Source organism: Aulonocara sp. 'chitande type north' Nkhata Bay, linkage group LG13, assembly GCF_057382095.1.
Source record: "Aulonocara sp. 'chitande type north' Nkhata Bay isolate Kocher_YH1m ecotype deep benthic linkage group LG13, A_spYH_male_GT1.1, whole genome shotgun sequence".
NCBI lineage: Eukaryota > Metazoa > Chordata > Actinopteri > Cichliformes > Cichlidae > Aulonocara > Aulonocara sp. 'chitande type north' Nkhata Bay.
The window spans coordinates 28,123,802-28,142,985 of NC_141356.1; the positions used below are offsets into that span (position 1 = coordinate 28,123,802).

The following is a 19,184-nucleotide window of genomic DNA, read 5'->3' on the forward strand; positions in this document are numbered from 1 at the left end:
AAGATATTTTTGATTTTTCCAGGACATATATTTTAGAGATTTTAGTGGCACCTTAAACATAATCTAGAAAGCATTCCACTCATGCTTTAAGTCTCATTACTGCCAGTCATCCATTTACAGTAGGCTTGTTTATCCTAAAGCATCCTGTGTGAATTGTGGATGTTGCCTCTTCCTGCATTTGCCATTCATGAATCACTGTCCTGTCCTGCCCTGCAAGGAAAGACTTGGGGTCTTAATGTAGACGAATGTCAGCATGTTTCCTCTTAAAATTGCCTGATGGCTTTTGTTGTGACAGATCAAATATTTTATATCCCCATGGCCTTTTATCATTTGGCACACCACATGCTTCCCTTTTTCATTCAATTCTTGTGGCCTCTATTGTGTGGTGTGGTGTTCCTTCAGCTGTGGCCAGTTAATCATAGAAACAGATTTTAATAGTATTGTCTTTTGTTTTTTTTTATTCTGTCAGATAATTTGTGATAAAAATTTGGTTCTCTTTTGTTATTTTTTATTTATTTTATTCCAAAAGCATGTAGCCAGGTGCCATTTTTATACCAATTCAAATCTTTGTAGCCGTGATGGATCTACTCTTAACTATCCCTCTACAGTCTCTGCATTAGGCCAGCAATAAAGTGGTGTAAATCAAATGATCAAGACTACTCTTTACTAGAATAAGAGGAGGTTTGCATCAGTCTAATATCTCTTGAAATATCGTTACAAACTGAATCAGTTTATCTATATATAATGCAGCACGTGAAAACTAGGCTTAAGTCACTTTTTTATATTTCTTACAGTTTGAAAAATTCTAGACAAACATCCAAAAATGGATTTAAATAGTTTTTTGGTTTATTTTTGTATGAAATTTTACGACGGCAAACACTGGAAAATCTACTCTGTTCTCGATTGCGTCATTTCCCTGATGTTTTTATACATTACTTATTACATTACTCAACTGTCGTCTTGCAGTCAAGTTTGTTGCTCTACATCTTTCAATGGCTTTTCTCATTCTAGATTACCATCAGTAGCTAAACATGCATTGGTCCTTTGAGGCTTTAAATCCGAAATGTGCAGCTGAATCTAATAATGGCAACAATAAAATCACAAGTTTGTAGCATGTAGAATTTATTGTGTATTGTGGAAAAGATAAAATGACAGAAAGATTTGAAAGATCTTAAACAACACTTTAGCTGTATGGCAGATCAGCATCCACAAGGCTGTTTATTCTTTGTCACATGACTTATGCTTAACTATTATGTCACCCACTACAATGCAGAATCAACCTCTCTGCCTTGTGGTTGATTTTTAACATTCAATATCAGGTTTATAACAGCTACTCAAGCATTACATGTCCTAGTCTCCTAAAGCCAGTGTTAACTGGTGTCCAATTTTTCTTTTTTTTAGTTTCTTGTAGCTTCAAAAGAACCATTACATAAAAATGCAGATTAAAAAACATTCCCAGTACTGTAGAATTATATTAAAATAATTAATTTCCCTTCATGTGCAATAAAATTAATAACTAGCAATAAGAAATCTCCTTTCTTATATGATAAAGTTTAAAACCAACCTTAAAATCTACTTATAAATTAAACAACAAATGTACATATAATCTCTATAGCAAAACATTGTTATCATAAGAGAAACATTTTGTGGTATTTTTACATTAACATTTACATTTTGAAAAATGTTGACAATGCAAAAAAAAACTTTCACCAGATGTTTATCAGCATTTTGTACCATCGTCTCTATTATACAATGACATTGGCAGCTGTTTTTAAAAAATAGTTCAACTGTTAAAGTGATTCAAAGAAATTAAATGAATCTGATAAGCTAGCTGAATAGAGCCTGACCGATATTTTAATATATTTTAATATAACTCATTTTAATTACTATTCAAATAACTGTAAATACTACAGCTATGTGTATTGCTGTGACTCTCCATATTTCAAAATCTACCACAGAAAGATGCACAAAGGTGTATAAAAATATACGCACAAAGTGTTTTGGATCCCTTGAGAATTTTTATTTTTGGTCTTGTTGTTCCCATTTTCTTTAATCTGACTGTTCAAAGGGAACCCGAGAAGTCTGCTGGCCTGATCATCATTGTAGTGGTCTTCAGTGAGTAGCCTGAGCCTTTCCAGTAGTACCATTTGATTCCATTGAAGCGATTGGCGTTTTGGCCCTTTTGGTAATACATCCCATTCAAGTTGGACGGACCACAGGCATCAAACCACCAGCCTACAATAGAAAAACATTATTAATTTAACTGTTGTGTACTTTTTTTAGAGGTGGTAAGTTTGTGTTTAGACACATTACAACTAATCTGCTTGTTTAGATCCATTATACAAAACAACAGATTGTAAGGACAGTTATGTCTAATGTAGGCTTGAGCTGCCTACATTGGGGGTGGGGGGTCATTAATGTACCCTGTAAAGTAGTATTGCTTGAGGAAATTTGTCAGATTTCTCAGAAGCCAGTCCGGAGGAGCAAATGGCCTTGTGAAACTAGCGTAGTGCCCATTTGGGGAAAGTGTAAGCAGGTTATTTTTCTAGCTAAAGTTCATAGATTTCCTCTAAACCTGTGGCAGGCAGGCAGTCATAAAGTTACTGTTTTAAGAAGAGGGCAGCTATATAAGGATACGGTCAGTCAAATCAAATGTGTGTCTGACTGTGCGTGTTTAAAAAGTGACTGTCCGGAAAAGGTAGATGCCAGGTTTCTCAAGAACTGCTCATCCATTTGGGAAACCAGAGAGAAACAAAAAACAAAACAAAAACCCCAGAATTAAGTAAAGAAAGCGGACCCAATGTCTTTATGGAAACCACTTCGGGTTTTTAGAGTGATTACTTTTTGTGGAAGTTAGAACATTTTGGCCGGGCCTCATTTTTAAATTTTAAACCCATTTTAAAGTTAAGGTTTTTTGTGTTTATGGCGCTCCTCACCCACTCATCTGAAAATCCTTGAACTACACACAGCACTTACTCTCATACTCAGCAGCACACATACAGAAGAACTTTCAGACAGATTATTAATGGGGGGGTTTTAACCCTCGGCCTGACAGACGATCCATTTTATGCTATTTAAGTAACCATACGTCCATTATCATTTGTGATAGAGTCAAAATTCAAATGGTTTCAGAATGAAGTGAAGACGTGCTTTTGGGATATTTGGTGTATCAAGGTAGCACAAAGCATTCACAAGGTACTGCTGTCTGAGCACCGGCAGAAAAATAAGCTCCACCTAGGTTTTACCATGTGTGCTTCACATTAGCAAAACTCCTCAACTATTTCTGCACTAGAGAGAAAATTTATATGGTTCCTGAAAGATAAGAAGTATTTTGTAATTTACAAAATACAGCCAAAATTACAAAATAAGACCTGACAGGCTGTAGAATACTTGGCTGATAAAGGGTTAAAAAACTTGTTATTTTTGTGTGTTGTTTTGAAAGACATTATAGTGAGAAGTGCATTTAGCCCCGTTTAGATCCAGATTTATTGCATTCATTAGCATTTTTGTTTATTTCAATTTCATGCTTGTAATGACAGATCCCACTTTTCTCTTTTTGCTGGACCAGTGCCCCTCTGTTACAATTGTGTATAATGTGCTCAAAGGAGTCCCCTGTGAGAGACCCCTCATGGGAAAAAAAGGATAGGGTAAGGGTTTGTGTGTTTTCATGTTCACTTGGCAAACCCCAGTACTGAAGGAGGCAGCTGAGTTACTTTACGGGGAATGGACGAGGACCTTTAAGCCATCAGTAGAGAGAGGGAAAAGCTCTGTTCCCAGGCTATTAATGTGAGCCATTGTAGAGACTGAATTCCCCGATGAGTTGATCAGTGATTAAGTCTGAGCTAATTGTGCTCTTTGACACGACTACAAAGGATGGCTGCCCTTAAATTGGCCTTAAAGATTTTTGGGGCAAGTGCCAAGATTTTGTATGGATGGGAATTTGTTCCAGAAAATGTCCATTACTGATTGACACGTTTTTATTTTTTAATTTTCCAAGCTAAGGCATGATATTTACAGTAGTGTGTTCCTACCTCCTGTTGTCAGTTGTGAACATTTGCAAACACATTTGTCATGGTCTGCATCCTTTGTACTGAATTCACTTCCTGGCTGCCCAATGCTGCTTATTTTGCCTGCCGTTCCGCTGTAGCCTTTAAGGTGTATCCTGTAAAATGGAAAAGGGAAAATGAAGGAAGAAGAGGAAGTCTGTAATTTCTGTTCCTCAAAAGGCATTGCTCAACCTCACTTATGTACTTCTTCGGCCTAACAGCAGAAGAACAGAAGCCAGCGCTATTTAATTTTGTTGATACTTGTGTCTAGCAAATATTTAAAAAAAAACTACTTTTATTTTATGACAGTGAAGTTTTTTTGTAATGCTATTTGTCTGTTTTCTTTTTAGTTATCCGGCATCGCTGAGCAAAAAAGATCTCAACACCAAATTAGAGTAGAGTGGAGACCTCAATAAAGCTGTGTTGAAATGGGACATTTCAAGCTCTGATTGTCAAATTAAGCTTCAGGTATAGAAGTCAGCTTTGATTGGAAAGCAAAAACATGTTTGGAGGTTGTCTTATTGTCAGGAAAGAATGTCTGAAAAACTGAGGCTTTTAATGTATTTCCTATTTTTCATGTACTGAAGAGCTTTAGTACGTTTTCTTTGGGCTGATGCCAGTACATCAGGATCAGGAAGTATATAGTGTTATACAGCATGAAACACTATCCAGGGACATTTCTAGAGTGGGTCCAAATAGTAGTTGTTGTTCAGCAGTTAAAATTGTATAAATGATAGTGATGAGTGATGAGGTCAATCAACTCAGTAGTCTTGTGTTTGTCAGTAAGGTAAAGGACGCATACTTGTGATGATCTAAAAGTTTGCATCCAGAGTAGCTGAAAACATTTTAAAATATTACACCCATACTTTTCTAATGCAGATTCAACTTGATGTTCACGTGTTGGAGATTGCACTCTGCTGCATTAAGTTGAGAATATAGCTTGTCTTGAGGCTACTAGCTTCTCTATATTTACATATTTAATTTCATTGAGTTTCCAGGCTATGCTTTAATTATGTCATGTTATCTTGGCTCAAAATTAGCAGCAGTTTTTAGTATGTGTTAAGGATAGCAGTCTTCAAAAGTGCTTTCGTAACAGTGTATAACTTGCTGATGGGCTTTTTTGTCCTTAATAACTTGAGCTGCACGAGCAGAAACATTTTGCTGCTCAAAGCATGAAATTTAACAAAATATTAATTACTTGCCACTTGGGGCCTGATAGATTTATTTCAACATACTTGTAATTTTGTGCTTCATTGTCAAGAGAAAATTGGTCGTATTGTGAGAATCCAGAGTTTCCTTCCCAGTCACTCAGCTGGATCCTTAATTTGTAGGACTGTTGATTTGACAGTCTGGAGACAAATTCATTTCCTAACCAGAATTCTCCAGAAGGTTCTCCGAATCCCTGAAAGTACACAAAAGAAAAGTTATAAAACTGTGTGAATGTCCTGCAGTCATTGCTTTTCAGTTTAACAAGGAGTACACCAATGGGAGATCAGAATGTGCTACATTTTTGACTATAACATTAAAAGTTATTTTTCCTCTGAATATAAAATATTTAATCTGTTTACAAAATCCAATTTAAGAAAAAATCACAAATATTCACTTTTACAATAAGAAGTTAATGAAAAAACCATGTCAGTTTTAACTACGCTTGCATTCATAGTGTCAGCCCAGTTGTATCCTACTTGTCGTTGTACAATTTCAGGGGCATTGGCTGTAATAACAGTGGAATTGAATATGATACTTAATGACAAAGAGCGAAAAATATGTATAGCCTCTCTCTAAAATGTGAGGGGGTAAATGCTACTATTATTTTCCTGAACAGAAGATGGGCATTGCTTCTCTGTGTTAGTGGTTACGGTTTGTTCCTTCTTTGAATTACCTCAGAGGAGACAATCTCCAGCTCCTTAAAATATAGTCAATGGCCCAAACCAAATCTGACCACTGTTGGGCTGTTTGATTTGGAATGGAGGCCGTAACCTGGGTAATATTATTTTTAAGGGAAGAATTTCTTCCTCGAAGCTTTTACCTTTTTGTACTCTTGCCACGTACGGTGAAAGTCAACACGGCCGTCAAAGCGTTTTTGTATAACAGTCCAGCCACCTCCTTCTGTCTCCATGTCACAGAAAGCCTACAGACACAATGAAAAAAAGAGGAGTGAAAATTTATTCAAATATAATCCTCTGTAAACAGTGCATACTTATTTATATTTTGACCTAGATAAAATAAATGTGTTCTAGGTTTCAGAAGTGCAGTCAGAAGTTTTAAAAAGTATCTAAGGAGATCACAGTTGTAGCTCAAGCATGCGCGTTGCTGATAAAAGTCAATGAACGTTTTAAGCTAACCTCGCTGCCCTTTTTAAAAGACAAAACTGAATTTCTCCTAAAGCAGCATGCTCTGTTTTATTAACTGATAGGTCAGATCATGCCTGTGTGAATGTTTATGTACATTTTGAAGATTTTCAGTATGTGCTGGCACTGATACATGTGTGACGTACGAGTGAGTGATTTTTAATGATCTAAAAAAGTGTGCCTTACCCATTTATGGCTCAGTCACACGAGAGAAAAAATAGGATGGCAACATCCTTGTCACTAGGAAGGCAACTTGTGTCCAAACAGTCATGGTCCAATTGGGACTGACTTCACTCTCCAACAGATTAGCGAAGGTTTGCAAATAATTGCTGCTTAATTTATAAATGTGTATGGATTGCCAACATATTTCAATCAGTCTGCATCAATGAGCACAATTAATCTGCAACAGGGGACTCAACTGGTTGAAATAATTTCTGTTTCCAGTCTACTTGAATTGCTTTTTATTGCTTTTGCTGTGTACGTAGATGGCACCAAATTTAAGAGTTTTGTGGATTTTTCACTGTTAACTGCCGTATTGTCACAGATTGCATATAATCATCAACTTGCTGTTCAGTCACAAAGTAATAGCAGACCGTCTTTGTCTTATTTCTGTTTTACCGCAATCTTGAGGCTCCAAAGTTGTTTTAAAGACACATTGATTGCGAGTGTTTGCAGATTTTGCCCTCATCTTCAAAGCAACCTTTTCAAAGGGAACAAGTTTAATGGGCATGGTTGCAGTCATTTTGTTTGTCCCATACCCACCAACCACTGTTTTTTCTAGTATGACTGTAGCATGATAATGTAGCATAAAACCAGCTGAAAACAGTCAGTCAGGCCTACTTTACCTTAACCTCCATTGTACTGTTGGGTAATGTTAGCGTGTAGACACCACTGTTGGTATTTCCTGATTTGTAGACGGCAGCACAGTCCATGAATGTAGTAGGTGTGTCCCGCATCATGACAGTTTTAGGACCTGTAGAAGAAATTAACTTTTTCATTTTAAACAACTCACAGCTGTATAGCATTTAGCTGTCAGGTTGTGCTAAGCTAATATGTTTGGATTATGATAAAAGTTCTGCATGTTTCTTTAGTCTCAAAACGTAAAGTTTAAAAGACTTAAGCTGATGGGAAACAGCTAGCCTAGGTAGTATAAAATCAAACGAAATAGCAACAGCTTGTAGCTTCATCTTAACTGATTTAATGCTATTGGTCTCGACTTTTACTTTTACGTCAAGCTGTCTCAGCCTACATGTAAGGTCTACGGTCGGACCCCTTAGCAAATGTAGGCTGACATAAATGCTACTTAAAAGACCCCCTACTTGATCTTTCATTTTAAAAGAGGTTACAATGGCCTGATGAGGGGCTGCCTCACCTTGAGCGGTGCCAGAAGCGATGTTAGAAATGAGGTTGTTCACAGTGTCCAGTAGCTCCTGCTGCTGATACTGCAGGGCTGTGTTGTTGGTTGAGACTTTGAGCAGTTGCTGCTCCAGCTCACCGATGATAGCCGTCTGCTTCAGTATCAGAGTCTGGAGCTGCTCCTTTTCTTCTTGAAGCGTCTTCATCTCCACCTGCCTCTGCTCCTCCATCTCTTTTACTTTCTTCTCTAGAAAACTGAGGAGAAGCATGCAGGTTCAGCAGGTAGCTTCTTCATTGCCTAAATACTGCTGCTAGTGAATTTGAAAATTTAAAATTTTTCCCATTTTGTTTGCTTTCCTCACCTGTTCTTGTCATTCAGTTTGTTGATGTCGTTTGTTTGGACAATTAGTTGCTTTTCCAATTTGTTGGTTGACAAAGAGTTTTCAAGAAGCTGGCGCTCAATCCGAGTTGTATGATGAATAACCTAAAATTAAAAGAACGAAATGAAGCACAGTGTCTTAGCCATATCTCATTATAGGTCATCCATTGATTCTGTAGACTTGAGACTTGAGATTGTGCTGTAAATGTTTTGTACTGTCTTTATGTCAATTGGTTGCCAATATCCTAAGAATTGGATGGACCCAAATGAAACACTCTTTTACTTTGGATATAATGAAATTAAATATTATTGTGCTTTCAGGTTTAATACAACAGCCAATTTCCTGGAAATAAAAACCTTTAAACATGTAAATAAGTCCTAAATTTAATAAGAGTCAGAGATATCAGTCAAGAGCCAATCTGGACATGAATCTTTGTATTTCGTCACGTTGATCAAGTTAAACTGGGTTTGCGCCTGTGAACAAATAACCATTTTAAAATGGAAAAAAACATGACAGGAAAGAACAGCCAAGTTCCAATACAGCAGACATACCTGAACAAGGGGAAACTGAGAATCCACGTATTTTCACAAACCTACGTATTGAACTGCACATGGGGTTGGGGACCTTGCCACCAATTTCCCAGTTCGGAGGAACTGAACTCAGCAAAAAGCAGCTTGTTTACATGGATCCTAGCTGTGTGTCTCCAATGGAGCTGTTGATGTCTTTGAACAGACGGATGTCTGATTGTGACAAACTGATAGACCCTTTCTCTGGGAATACAAGTGTGCTAATAACAGGAAATGCTGTACAGTTGGCTCACATAAGGTCATTGACGTGTAGCCACAATAATAAACTGACGCCATCATGCCTGTTTTTCTCTCTGCTTAATTTTTTTTAACACTTGCAAACGATAATATTTATTGCAGCGTTTCACTGAGTAGGCTGTTATTTCTGCTTTTGAGGAATAAACAAAATGTGCAGTTTCACCTGTGCCTCCACATTGGTCAGTTTCCTTGTTTGCTCAGCAGTTTGACTTAGCAGGTTTGTCCCGATTTCAATCATTGTAGCGGTGTGGTTGTGTACAGCAGTCTGTTGGATTTGGATCATGTCCTGCTTCATGCTGTCCTGTATGTAGCTCTCAAGCTGCAAAAGAGAACGATGATAATTAGGTTTAGACAGTTTTTGTGAGCTACCGATTCTCTTCATCACCTGGTCATTTTGTTGTATATAATCCTGTGTATTAGGGGTAATACAGAGGTCTACATATTGACATTAGTATGGGACACAGAGATTCTGTTTCTCATTGGTTGTGGACAAGCAAGAAATCAGGAGTTAAATAAAATGTTTCTCATGAGCTAAAGCTACTTTCAGGTACTCGCTTATTCACAAGAGGTCACCACAGCAGGCAGCTCCCTTCCTAACGCAACCCCCAAAGGGATTTGTGTCTCCTTCTGGGATTTAACGGGCGCTAACCTGACGCTTGTTTTGTGAATATGTGAGCCATTACACCTGCCTCCCTAAAACTGTATGGACTCTGATAATATATATTTTTTATAATCTGTAACCCTAATAAATGTAAGTGCTCTGTGTATTTCATTAGTAATGTGGATGATAATGTAAATGTCGGAAATAGGACGATAATACAGTGAAAACATGCACCAAGATTGATTTTTAAGATGGGACCACAGGGATAGAAATTTACAAAGGTTGCCCATCATGAGACCTTTTCACTGAAAACCTGTCTCGTTTCAGTGTCAAACATTACGTAACCTTGCCCGTGTCAAACTTCTTAATGATTTAGGGATTTGTTCTCGTCTACCTTACTGTATTGCCAGATTTAGACCCAGACTAATCATTAAGTTATTTCCTGCATGGTGTTCCTGAGTGGCAATCAGGTCACACGACTCGTAAACAGGATGGAAGTGCTGAGTGAGAAGTTACATCCTTCATGACAGTGTGCAACTTGTGTGCAACTGGAAACCAGCGTCAGTCGAATATCGATGTTATCTCCTCTTAGTTTGCATAATCACTGTTGTTATTTATTCATCAGTCAGAAATGCAACGGCAGACATTTTATTTGACTACTAATACTTATGCTAAAACAACCAAAGGCTGCAATTAGTGCTGATTTTGTTTGTCTTCCTCTCTTGCTGTCTAGTTTGTTTATGTTCTCGGATTCACGCAGATATGTGGAAGGGTGTCATTTGAATTTTTGGCAGGATGTCCCATTGATAGTCAATGATCTAATCAGTTGTTTACTCTGTGTGCCTCAGAGGCATCAGTGAGGCAATGACTGTGTTCCTCAGTCATGTGACAGACATTTTTTCTCCAGCTGTCATCAGTTGGTGCGGCATGAATAGTACTTTCATTAATGAAATGAGTACACTCTAATAATAAAGCACAACAAACCTACTGATTTGCAACTTTTTCTTTTCTAATGTGCAACTTTATTTAAAGACCCCCAGTATGCTTATTTGACTGCTGTGAAGTCCTCTGCATAGATGGAATTGCTTGTTTTTTCAGATTCTTTTCTTTTCGTCTAATCTCTTCCATCCATCCACCAAACCATTGATGGATGGAGGTGATGATGAGATTTATAACCTCAGTGAGGCAGGGCTGTGAGGCATTCATTCAAACATGAAGCAGGCAATATTTCAATTCACCTTAGCTGCTTATTGTTTTTTAGGGTTACATGACATACATTTTTCTCAGTGGAGCTTTTAATGAAGAGTTAAAATAGAGTTTGAGCGCTCTGGAAAGCTGTGCCTGAACACGCTCTCACCTGCTGGATTAGATGAGCCTGAGTATCTTTTGCTGTTCTGTTGTTGAACAAATATGTCTCTCTTACTTTATTTGCGATGACGGTGTTCACCTCACTTTTAATACACACAACAAATTTCTGCTTAAAATTACTAAAAAGTCTCCCTACAGCTATTGGGTAGCAAAGTCATTGTCACAGTCAGCACAGTTTCCAAATGACACTTCAGTGTCATCAACTGCTGTGAGTTTTCAGTTATTCATTATGGCAGAATTAAGAAATACATTGGTTTGTTTTGTATATTAGTATATGCCTTAATACTTAATATGACATAGTGCAGCTTTTTCACACCTGAGTTGTGAGTTCTTCTCCCTAAAGTGTTAATTTGAGGCAGACATGTAACAGATGAAGATAAGGGAGTCGTCTTCTGTGCGCAGAGACTGATGTGAAACAGATGAAGTGCGCTGCTCCAAGTAAAACCACATTTTTAGTGCCACATACTTAATTAGCAATCTTCTTTAGTCTGTAAGAAATATCTGGGCGATCAGTACATTAGACGTGGCTTTGGATAAATGTTCGTTTGTATTGTGAACAGGCTGTGATTTCTGAGGCAGCGCTTGAGTCTTTGTGTGAGTATAGCGCCATGTAACGGATCAGGGTTTGTTTTATGTTACGAGACGGGGGTCGTGTCATCAAACTGTGAGATGCTTTTTGTGTTTCTGGCTCGTCTTGTTTCGTTCTGATCATTAATCACACTCAGAAAAGGCCCAGGAAAAGAAACATCTCGCTTCTTTTGCTTGAACATGTAATGGCTCAGTAAACTGAAAGGAAAGTGTGCATCCACTCGTGTGGACACCTGCGCCTGCAAGTCTTTGTCAGTCCGGGTTGAATAAAGGTGTCTCACAGACACTGAGCACATTTTTTTGTGTCAATTTCAAATGTCATTAAATCAAAATAGATTCTCAAAGAGCCTTTCATCCATTCATCCATCCATTTTCCCAACCACTTATCCAACTTAAGGACGTGGGAGAGCTTTCAGAAGAGTCTTCCAGTCTTACAAAAACAAGTTTTGTTTTGTTCTTTCTTTTTTGTTGAATATGTGGTTGTTGGTGCTGTGATTTCTTTTAACTGCTTCTATGTAACTACACAGTGAGAGAGAAAAAACTGTTCTTGTTTTAATTTGGTCAAAACTTTCTCATATCAGAGAGCTAGTGGTCCGACACAATGAGCCATTCACCACGTGAAATGTGCAAGTTTCACATAATCATCTGTTCCACCCATAAAAGTATATTTGATACTTGCACGTAAGTGTAGAGGCAATATGGTGAGAGAATAATTTACTAGTCTTTGCCCACGTTGGGACAAAAGATCGGCATGAAAGTATCTCCACTTTGACACCCCTGTGGTGACTCCTTCAGCTCTTCACCACATTTTGTCCTCTTTCACATCATTGCAGTTTTTGGTACCTACGGAGGCTTTCTGTCATTACTCTTAACTTACTGCGATACAGTTTAACCACTGCGTTTAAATTTCTTTCACTGATGTCAAGGGTGTGACACAATTTTACCTTAAGCAGCCACTGCGTGTTGTTCTCCATGCTGATCTCCAGTTGTTCCAGCCTCTGAATTGACTCGTTGTCCGTAGGTCCGTCCTTCTGGACAGGATAGTTGTAGTTGTTATACTGAGTTTGGCAGTTATCCTGCTCAGGCAGCAGAAACGTATAGCTGCAAGGGCCATTTTGGATTTGATATTGTGTTTTCTCAGCAGCACTGAATCCAGTTCCCAGACCAAGGCACAAGCTTAAAACTAGTAGGTCCACATTCAGCATCTTCATTGTAGATCGAGTTATGTTAAACTTACAAATAAACCCCCTTGGATTTTCAAGGTTTCTTTAATCTTATCTCTATCTGATTAGATATCTTCTTCCAGCAGCATCCAAGTGTAAACAGCTCTCTTGAGTTTCTGCAGGTTCCTTTTATTACCTCTCAGTGGTAGGAGGAGAAGAAGCCATCAGGAATGAGAGGTAGTGTGTCCTAAGGTTGATGGTGCCAGACTGCATGTGCTCGCCTTTCATTAGACCCCTGACCACTTGCTATAGTGCTTTAAACTGTGAGTTTAAACCACACCCCCTTGCCTTTGGCCAGTCAGTGTGAAGAGCACTGAAGTGGAGATTCCTTTCAGTACACGCTCGCTGAGCAACACACAGGAGCAGATGCACAAACTACACATCTTCTACTATATCCTCCACAATACCCACATGTTTTTTTTGCTTTAGTTGAACAACTACTCAGGATGCAGCTGTCCACCTTCAGCACACTCTTTGATAGTAGCAGCGTCCATCCCATTCATTGAAAAATGTTTCCCGGTTTACAGCAAGCGCCCTGAATGGGAGATTCAAAGGAAGAAGTGTCCATTTCAACTTTATTATTAACCATTTCCTGTTTTGTACATATAAGCAGCACCTACATTAAATACACTGTCCTCTTTTTTTTTTTTTTAATAAAATTGGTTTATTTGATAAGCTCAAAATTTCTTAAAACTCTAAATAGATTTTCATTTCATGTCATTTATTATTTCCCAGTGGTTCAGAGTGGCCGTTTTATGACCTCCAATTAGAAAAACAAGATGGGTTTTTTTCATTTGCATCTACTTCAGAGTTTAAATGACATTAGCAGAACCATGATTCACAAGTATAATGAAGCATTAGATGCTTTTACCCTTGAAGACCAAAAAAGTCACAGGAAAGCTCATTGTTTTTTCCTTCTTACAAAAAAGAATCCATTTTTACAAAGCAGGTTTTTCTGTTAGGTTGGGAGTTTTAATCTCAGCAAGTTGTGGGTGTTTTCTGTAGCCTAGCCCATTGTTGTTTACACAAGCCCAAAATAGCCCAACAAAACATGGTCCCACACTCTTACACACAGCAAAGTGCAATTTTTTTTAATTTATTTATTTATTCTCATTTATTTATTTTACAGACTGAATGTTTTTGAAGCCTTCTAAAAGGTGTTGTGATTTTCCAGGATGTTCTGATAGTAATTAGGAGTAATGGAATATTTCCAGAAACTGTGGTGAACAACACGCCTAAAATGCATGCATTAGCGATTTGTTTTTTTGTGGCTTAAATAATGTTTTGCAGCAGAGAGCAAAACATTATTGTGAAAACTAATGGTTACGTTTGATAGAAAATTAGGGAACTGGCTTCCAGCAGCATGTAATGATACAAGCACGTGCATCCATTTATTTTTATAATAACTATTCTGCAACACACAGAGTGCATACTGTGGGGTCTTTTTGTCCAATTGGAGCACTATCTTGACATGACAAAGTTGTTGTAGTCAGTAAAAAAAAATGAAGGGCTCTGTGACATCAGAAAACTAACCACATGTGTGATGTGTAGTCTAATCACATTTTAGTGGCACCTAGAGGGGTCTTCTCGATGTCAAAATGACAAAAAACTGAATCGGACTAAACTTACAACACACGAACATGCACAATTTTAATGTTTTATATAACACACTGGACTCAAAGTGCAGGCTGAAAAAACAAGGTAAACTAGTTCAGTAACTCAGAACCTCCTTTAGCTGCAGCAGCCTCCATCAAATGTTTCCTGCACCACAAGTAGGAGGAATGTTGAACCATCACTCCTACAAGACTGTTTTAGGTCATCATTATTTCTGGGATGATTTGCTTGAACATTTAATTTCACTGAGTTGCTCATTCGACAACATCTCAGTTCAGTTTTCCTAAACACTGCTTCTCATTGTTTTCAACCTCTGGGTCATTTTCTCATTGCACCATCCAGCCTCTACAAAGCAGCAGGTCATGTAGCTCTCCCCTTACATTTTCTTGTGAAAACTTGTGGAGCGATGAATACATTGGTCTTTCAAAATGCTTTTGTAGATGTTTGCCATCGTTGAGCATCACTGTAATGCTTCTCATATGGTTTTGTCAAAGATGTTGCAATTGAGGCATGGTGCATACCAGCCAATATTTCTTGAGAAGAGCAGATTGATAATTGTAGATTTACATGAATAGTACAGCTGTTAAATATTTATTTGTGTCACGGGCTGCGACGGCAGACCGTGGAGTTGTAGAGAAAGTAGGGCCCAAACGCGAGACTCAAGTGAAGGACAGTGGATTTATTTATGGCGAGTGGACAGAAACGACAACTATATACAATTCAAGCACTGTGACTCCTGTGGCGATTCCTCCAAGAATCCCACACAGTGCACGTGTCCATAGCAGTGAAAAGGTGACAACTCCAAAAACCCGATTCCACTCTGTGATTTCCCCTCGTGACGACGTTCCTGACTCCCGACTCCTGGTGACACAAAAACACACACAGCTCAGCAGGCAGCCTTTAGTAGCGAAGCCGATCACAACACACTAATCTACGGAGGTACTTAACAGGTTCGACTTAGTATAATCCCGCGCCGACTGGGGCTCCGCCACCTTCTTAAATAAGGCGCCCCTCATGAAGCCATCAGCTGCAGCTGGTGAGGGCTAATGGGCGGCAGGTGCGGCAGTCCCCAGTGCGGGAACACTTCCGGATCGCAGTCCCCTCAGCGACCCCAAAACATCCGGGAGCACCCAGGGAGAAAGGACAAAAAGGGAGAGAAAACCACCATAACATATGGAAAAACATATACAAGAAATACATGAGCTCTGGGTCATCAGACCCAGACCATGACAATTTGATCCAGTTTGATTTGTTTAGATGACGTTCAGACCACATTTATGAGCACTCGACGTTCACAAACCTTTTCATGGGACAGTACAAATACCAAAACAGAATTGTAGGAAGTAGCCTGATGTAATAGTTATGGTATAAAGGAAATGTTACACATTTTAAGCACATTACCAAAGAGGAAGGACATGCAGTCATTGCAAAAATATTGACTTTTTCAGGTGTTCAGGCTGAATCACCCACGCAGTAGATTGATCTGCATCACTTTCAGTATTTCAGTTTATTTTACCGTCATTGAAAACTAAGGGAAGGGCAGGAACATCAACAGTGATTCAGTTAAACATACATCCAGTCCAGGGACCATTCATTAATTGAATTTATTACTGCTCCATTTATACAGCTTCCTTATGCTGTTAACATATGTAAAGTCTGCTGAGCTGTCGAGAACACAAAGTGTTTGATTATACAAGGATGCTAATTTATTCATCCTGGTTACAGCGCTGCTCATGCTGTCTGTTTGCCTCCACTGCCCTCTCTGGATTCTCACTTTACAAAAAAAAATGTAAAATTTGAATAAATAAAAGGTAATAAAATGCAGCTCATCCATTGTGTTACAATTTTGTACATTTTTGGCATCAGTACCATTTTGTTGGGGTGAAAAAGGTTCTTGCTTCCACAGCCCAAATGCATGCTTATTAGTTTGAACGTGTTTGAATGTGAGCTATATAAAACAATTCAAGTCCATAGAATAAAGTGTTGTATGAATATATGTGAAAAAGGGGGGATCTGGTTAGTCGTAGCTTACTGTAGAAACTCCTCATCATTGTCTGCTTTGTTTCACTGGAGTCAGAAGCACAAATCAAAAACCTTACCTGATTTAACTTGACCTTATTTCCCCTTCAAGGTTGCCTCCTGCACCTCTAGACAGCACAGCTTCTCTTTATGTCAGACTCAATTCACGGGACTTTATCAACTTCCCAAAAATGAAAGTCAAGGATTATCTTTTAATACACTGGAACAGATCCAACGTGCATCACAAACGCACAAATTCAGGGGGGCAGAACAAAAGTTCTAGGCATTAATATAAAAACAACAACCACACCAATAGAGGATCTCGACGTGTCGGAGAACCAGACCTAGAAAGTGAGATTGGCTAAATTTAAAAAAGATTTTGGACTTTCATGGGTTACGTTTATTGATTACATTTCATATGCGATTGCGCTGTTTATCAATTAACTCAAGCATTTTTTTCCACATTATGTTAAATTAAAAAAAGGTTTTAGCATATATGCTGATACTGATGCAGTGGGCTTTAGCTCGTCTCTACCCTTAAAAATTGGTATTAATGTTCGACATTAATAAGATACAAACAGAATTGTGAGTTATGATAAATCTATCTGCAACTACTTTGAGGGTAGATGGTCTCTGTTTCTCGTTTGTGTCACACTTTTCACTGTTTCTCTACAGCTCCGACAACAGCTGGACAGTGTTTGTAGAGAAGTCTGTCACTTCCACGCAACCTCACCAATATTCTAGAGACCAGAGCAATAACAAGGATGTTTTTGCCCACAGTATGGGGAATACACATTTTCCTTCATGACCAATGATCATGGACCAATCTAAGCCTTTGACTGGGGACTTATTTGCTTATTTGCTCCTACATTGTCACCGTGATTGTCATTCGTCATAAATGGCAGGCGAAATAATTGATAGACAAACTTCTTCTTGTATGTGTGCTTCTGTTTTTCCTCCCATATTATAGCTCAGATAAAGTCTTTTAATCTTTAATGAGGGTTAAATTTAATATGATGCTATTTCCTGAACTCTTTCCTCAACAGTGTCTGATTTTGTGAATAAAGACTTAAAGCCTTGAAGTCTGTTTTTTGCATGTATTTGACTTGGTATAGAGCCGTTTGCCCCTTCAGTTTATCAGCTGAACCCTGCTGCGTACTGTACAGAACTGTCGTGAGAATTTAGAGCATCAGTTACCAAACTTGAAAAGAAAGACCCTCCAAGAAAATCACAGCTTCAGTCAGGCAAAGAGCTTCAAATAAGTCTGAGAACAAGGTGAGCTTAAAAAAATGAAACAAGGCACAGAGGTTGGGATTGTAGTTCAACTTGTTCTTACCTGAGTTTATGTGATTCTAATCCGATTAGAGTTACTTGGATGTATCAGAGTTTGATCAGAATTTATCAATTTTCTACTGCAATAAACTGTATTTGAGTGAGGTTTAGCATTTAGCTGTGGGTTGCAAATGTCTGCTGTTGCTGTCTAAATTGGTCTCATATGCTGCAGTGATTGTGCGTTGGTTTAGGCCGTGAGGGTGTGTGCCTCCCAGCCAAACTGCTGCTTTATCTCCAGCAGCCACCTTCAGGCTATTTTCAGTACTTCAGTGCTGAAACTGGCTTGAAGGAATCAGATTTGTGATTCTGATGAATGCAAATTAGATTTTTGAGGGTCAAAGTGGACACTTTAATTTGCTCCACAGATGAATAACATTTTTGAATTTGACTTGAATTTATTCATCGGCGGCAGCACACATTAGTATCATGTAAAAGCGGTTTCAGGGAAGAGTGCTCTATTTGCCTCTTAGTGCCGTGCAGGTTGACAGCACTGATCTTTAAAAGGGAGAGAATTGTTTTCATGTTTATCAGAGAAAGAAAAGCTGTGACTCATATTTATCAAGTTTCCATTTGAAATCTTGGTAGAACTACAAGGGACAAAGGTTTCCTGAAAATCTGAACACAATGAATTCTGGGAAGTGTGCCAAAAAACCTAACAATGTTTGATGGATTAGTGAGCAGTCATCGGGAGATTAAATTGACTCATAATTCCTTGTAAAGTCACACAATATGAGTTCATGATTATTCTGTGTTTGTCTCTGCTTGGCCACCGTGGAGCGATTGTGGTGGTGTTTTTGCTTGTGTCCCCTTTTCATGACTGTGTGGGCATGTACAGTTTATACTGTACTAAACCGACAGCTCACTTCCTCACAGACCTTTTTCCCCCCGCAGATGGCATTTTGACACGTCACAGTCGATAAATCTCAGGACTAAATAATGAAAAGAATTAAGAATAAATTGCTTCTTCCTCAGGGCCCTGAAACTGTGCATGATGGCTCATTCTTAATCTGTCATTAACTGTTGTGAGACTGGAATATAATTAATCCATGGTTAATGGTGCTAGTAGCACCTGCATGTTTACTGCTATCACAGGGCAAAATGATGTGAACATGCTTGTGCTTATTAATCCAGTTTGGTAAAGTCATATAATCCCCATTAGAGCTCATAGACTTCATCCACACCGCTGTTATAACACGAAACAATAGGTAAACATGGGTGTTGCTAATGACGTTAATGAGAGTCCTGTTTTCATTTAGAACTGAGCCCAATAACTAATAAAAGATATATCAAATATCAAATTAGTAGCACCTGATGTTAACCACTATTTCATGTAAGAGAGATTTAACAGGCAGAGTGATGACACATCTTTTAAGTTAACAATGAGTTTTTCTGCAAAGGAATCTCTGTCATTATGTATAGTTGTGATGAATGAGATGTTAAAAGTGGAAAACATTTGATGTGGCAGGTTCAGTGCCTTTAATT

At 38.4% G+C, this 19,184-nt stretch overlaps 2 protein-coding genes and 1 long non-coding RNA gene across 5 annotated transcripts in view; 1 reads left to right on the plus strand and 2 right to left on the minus strand.

The window, feature by feature from the left end:
- Positions 1 to 19,184, plus strand: part of mcph1 (microcephalin 1) — a 36,518-nt gene that overhangs the window by 14,979 nt on the left and 2,355 nt on the right. The window contains exon 14 of one of the 3 annotated variants that reach the window (XM_086259700.1): positions 17,046 to 17,364. The exons of the other annotated variants lie outside the window; for them this stretch is intronic. Within the exon in view, the coding sequence (XP_086115826.1) occupies positions 17,046 to 17,114 (69 nt within the window). The 3' untranslated portion in view covers positions 17,115 to 17,364. Of the gene's footprint in view, positions 1 to 17,045; positions 17,365 to 19,184 lie in introns of those variants that run through there. 3 annotated transcript variants of the gene reach the window in all.
- On the minus strand, positions 1,110 to 12,951 carry angpt2a (angiopoietin 2a). Its single transcript, XM_086259701.1, has 9 exons — positions 12,459 to 12,951; positions 9,121 to 9,276; positions 8,116 to 8,237; positions 7,770 to 8,008; positions 7,243 to 7,370; positions 6,076 to 6,177; positions 5,282 to 5,448; positions 4,032 to 4,162; positions 1,110 to 2,235 (listed from the first exon to the last, which is right to left on the minus strand). Exons 1-9 carry the CDS (start codon positions 12,723 to 12,725, stop codon positions 2,063 to 2,065), a joined length of 1,485 nt encoding a protein of 494 aa, XP_086115827.1. The 5' UTR covers positions 12,726 to 12,951; the 3' UTR covers positions 1,110 to 2,062.
- Positions 15,011 to 15,435, minus strand: LOC147316301 (uncharacterized). The gene is made up of 2 exons (XR_015124464.1): positions 15,300 to 15,435; positions 15,011 to 15,212 (listed from the first exon to the last, which is right to left on the minus strand). It is a non-coding gene; the product is annotated as an uncharacterized LOC147316301 (long non-coding RNA).

Coding starts and splice junctions, on each gene's coding strand:
- angpt2a (XM_086259701.1), bottom strand. CDS start 12,725: ATGAAGATGCTGAATGTGGACCTACTAGTTTTAAGCTTGTGCCTTGGT. Junction 9,277..12,458: donor ACACGCAGTGGCTGCTTAAG/GTAAAATTGTGT, acceptor TCTCTTTTGCAG/CTTGAGAGCTACATACAGGA. Junction 7,371..7,769: donor CGCTTCTGGCACCGCTCAAG/GTGAGGCAGCCC, acceptor TTTCTTCTACAG/GTCCTAAAACTGTCATGATG.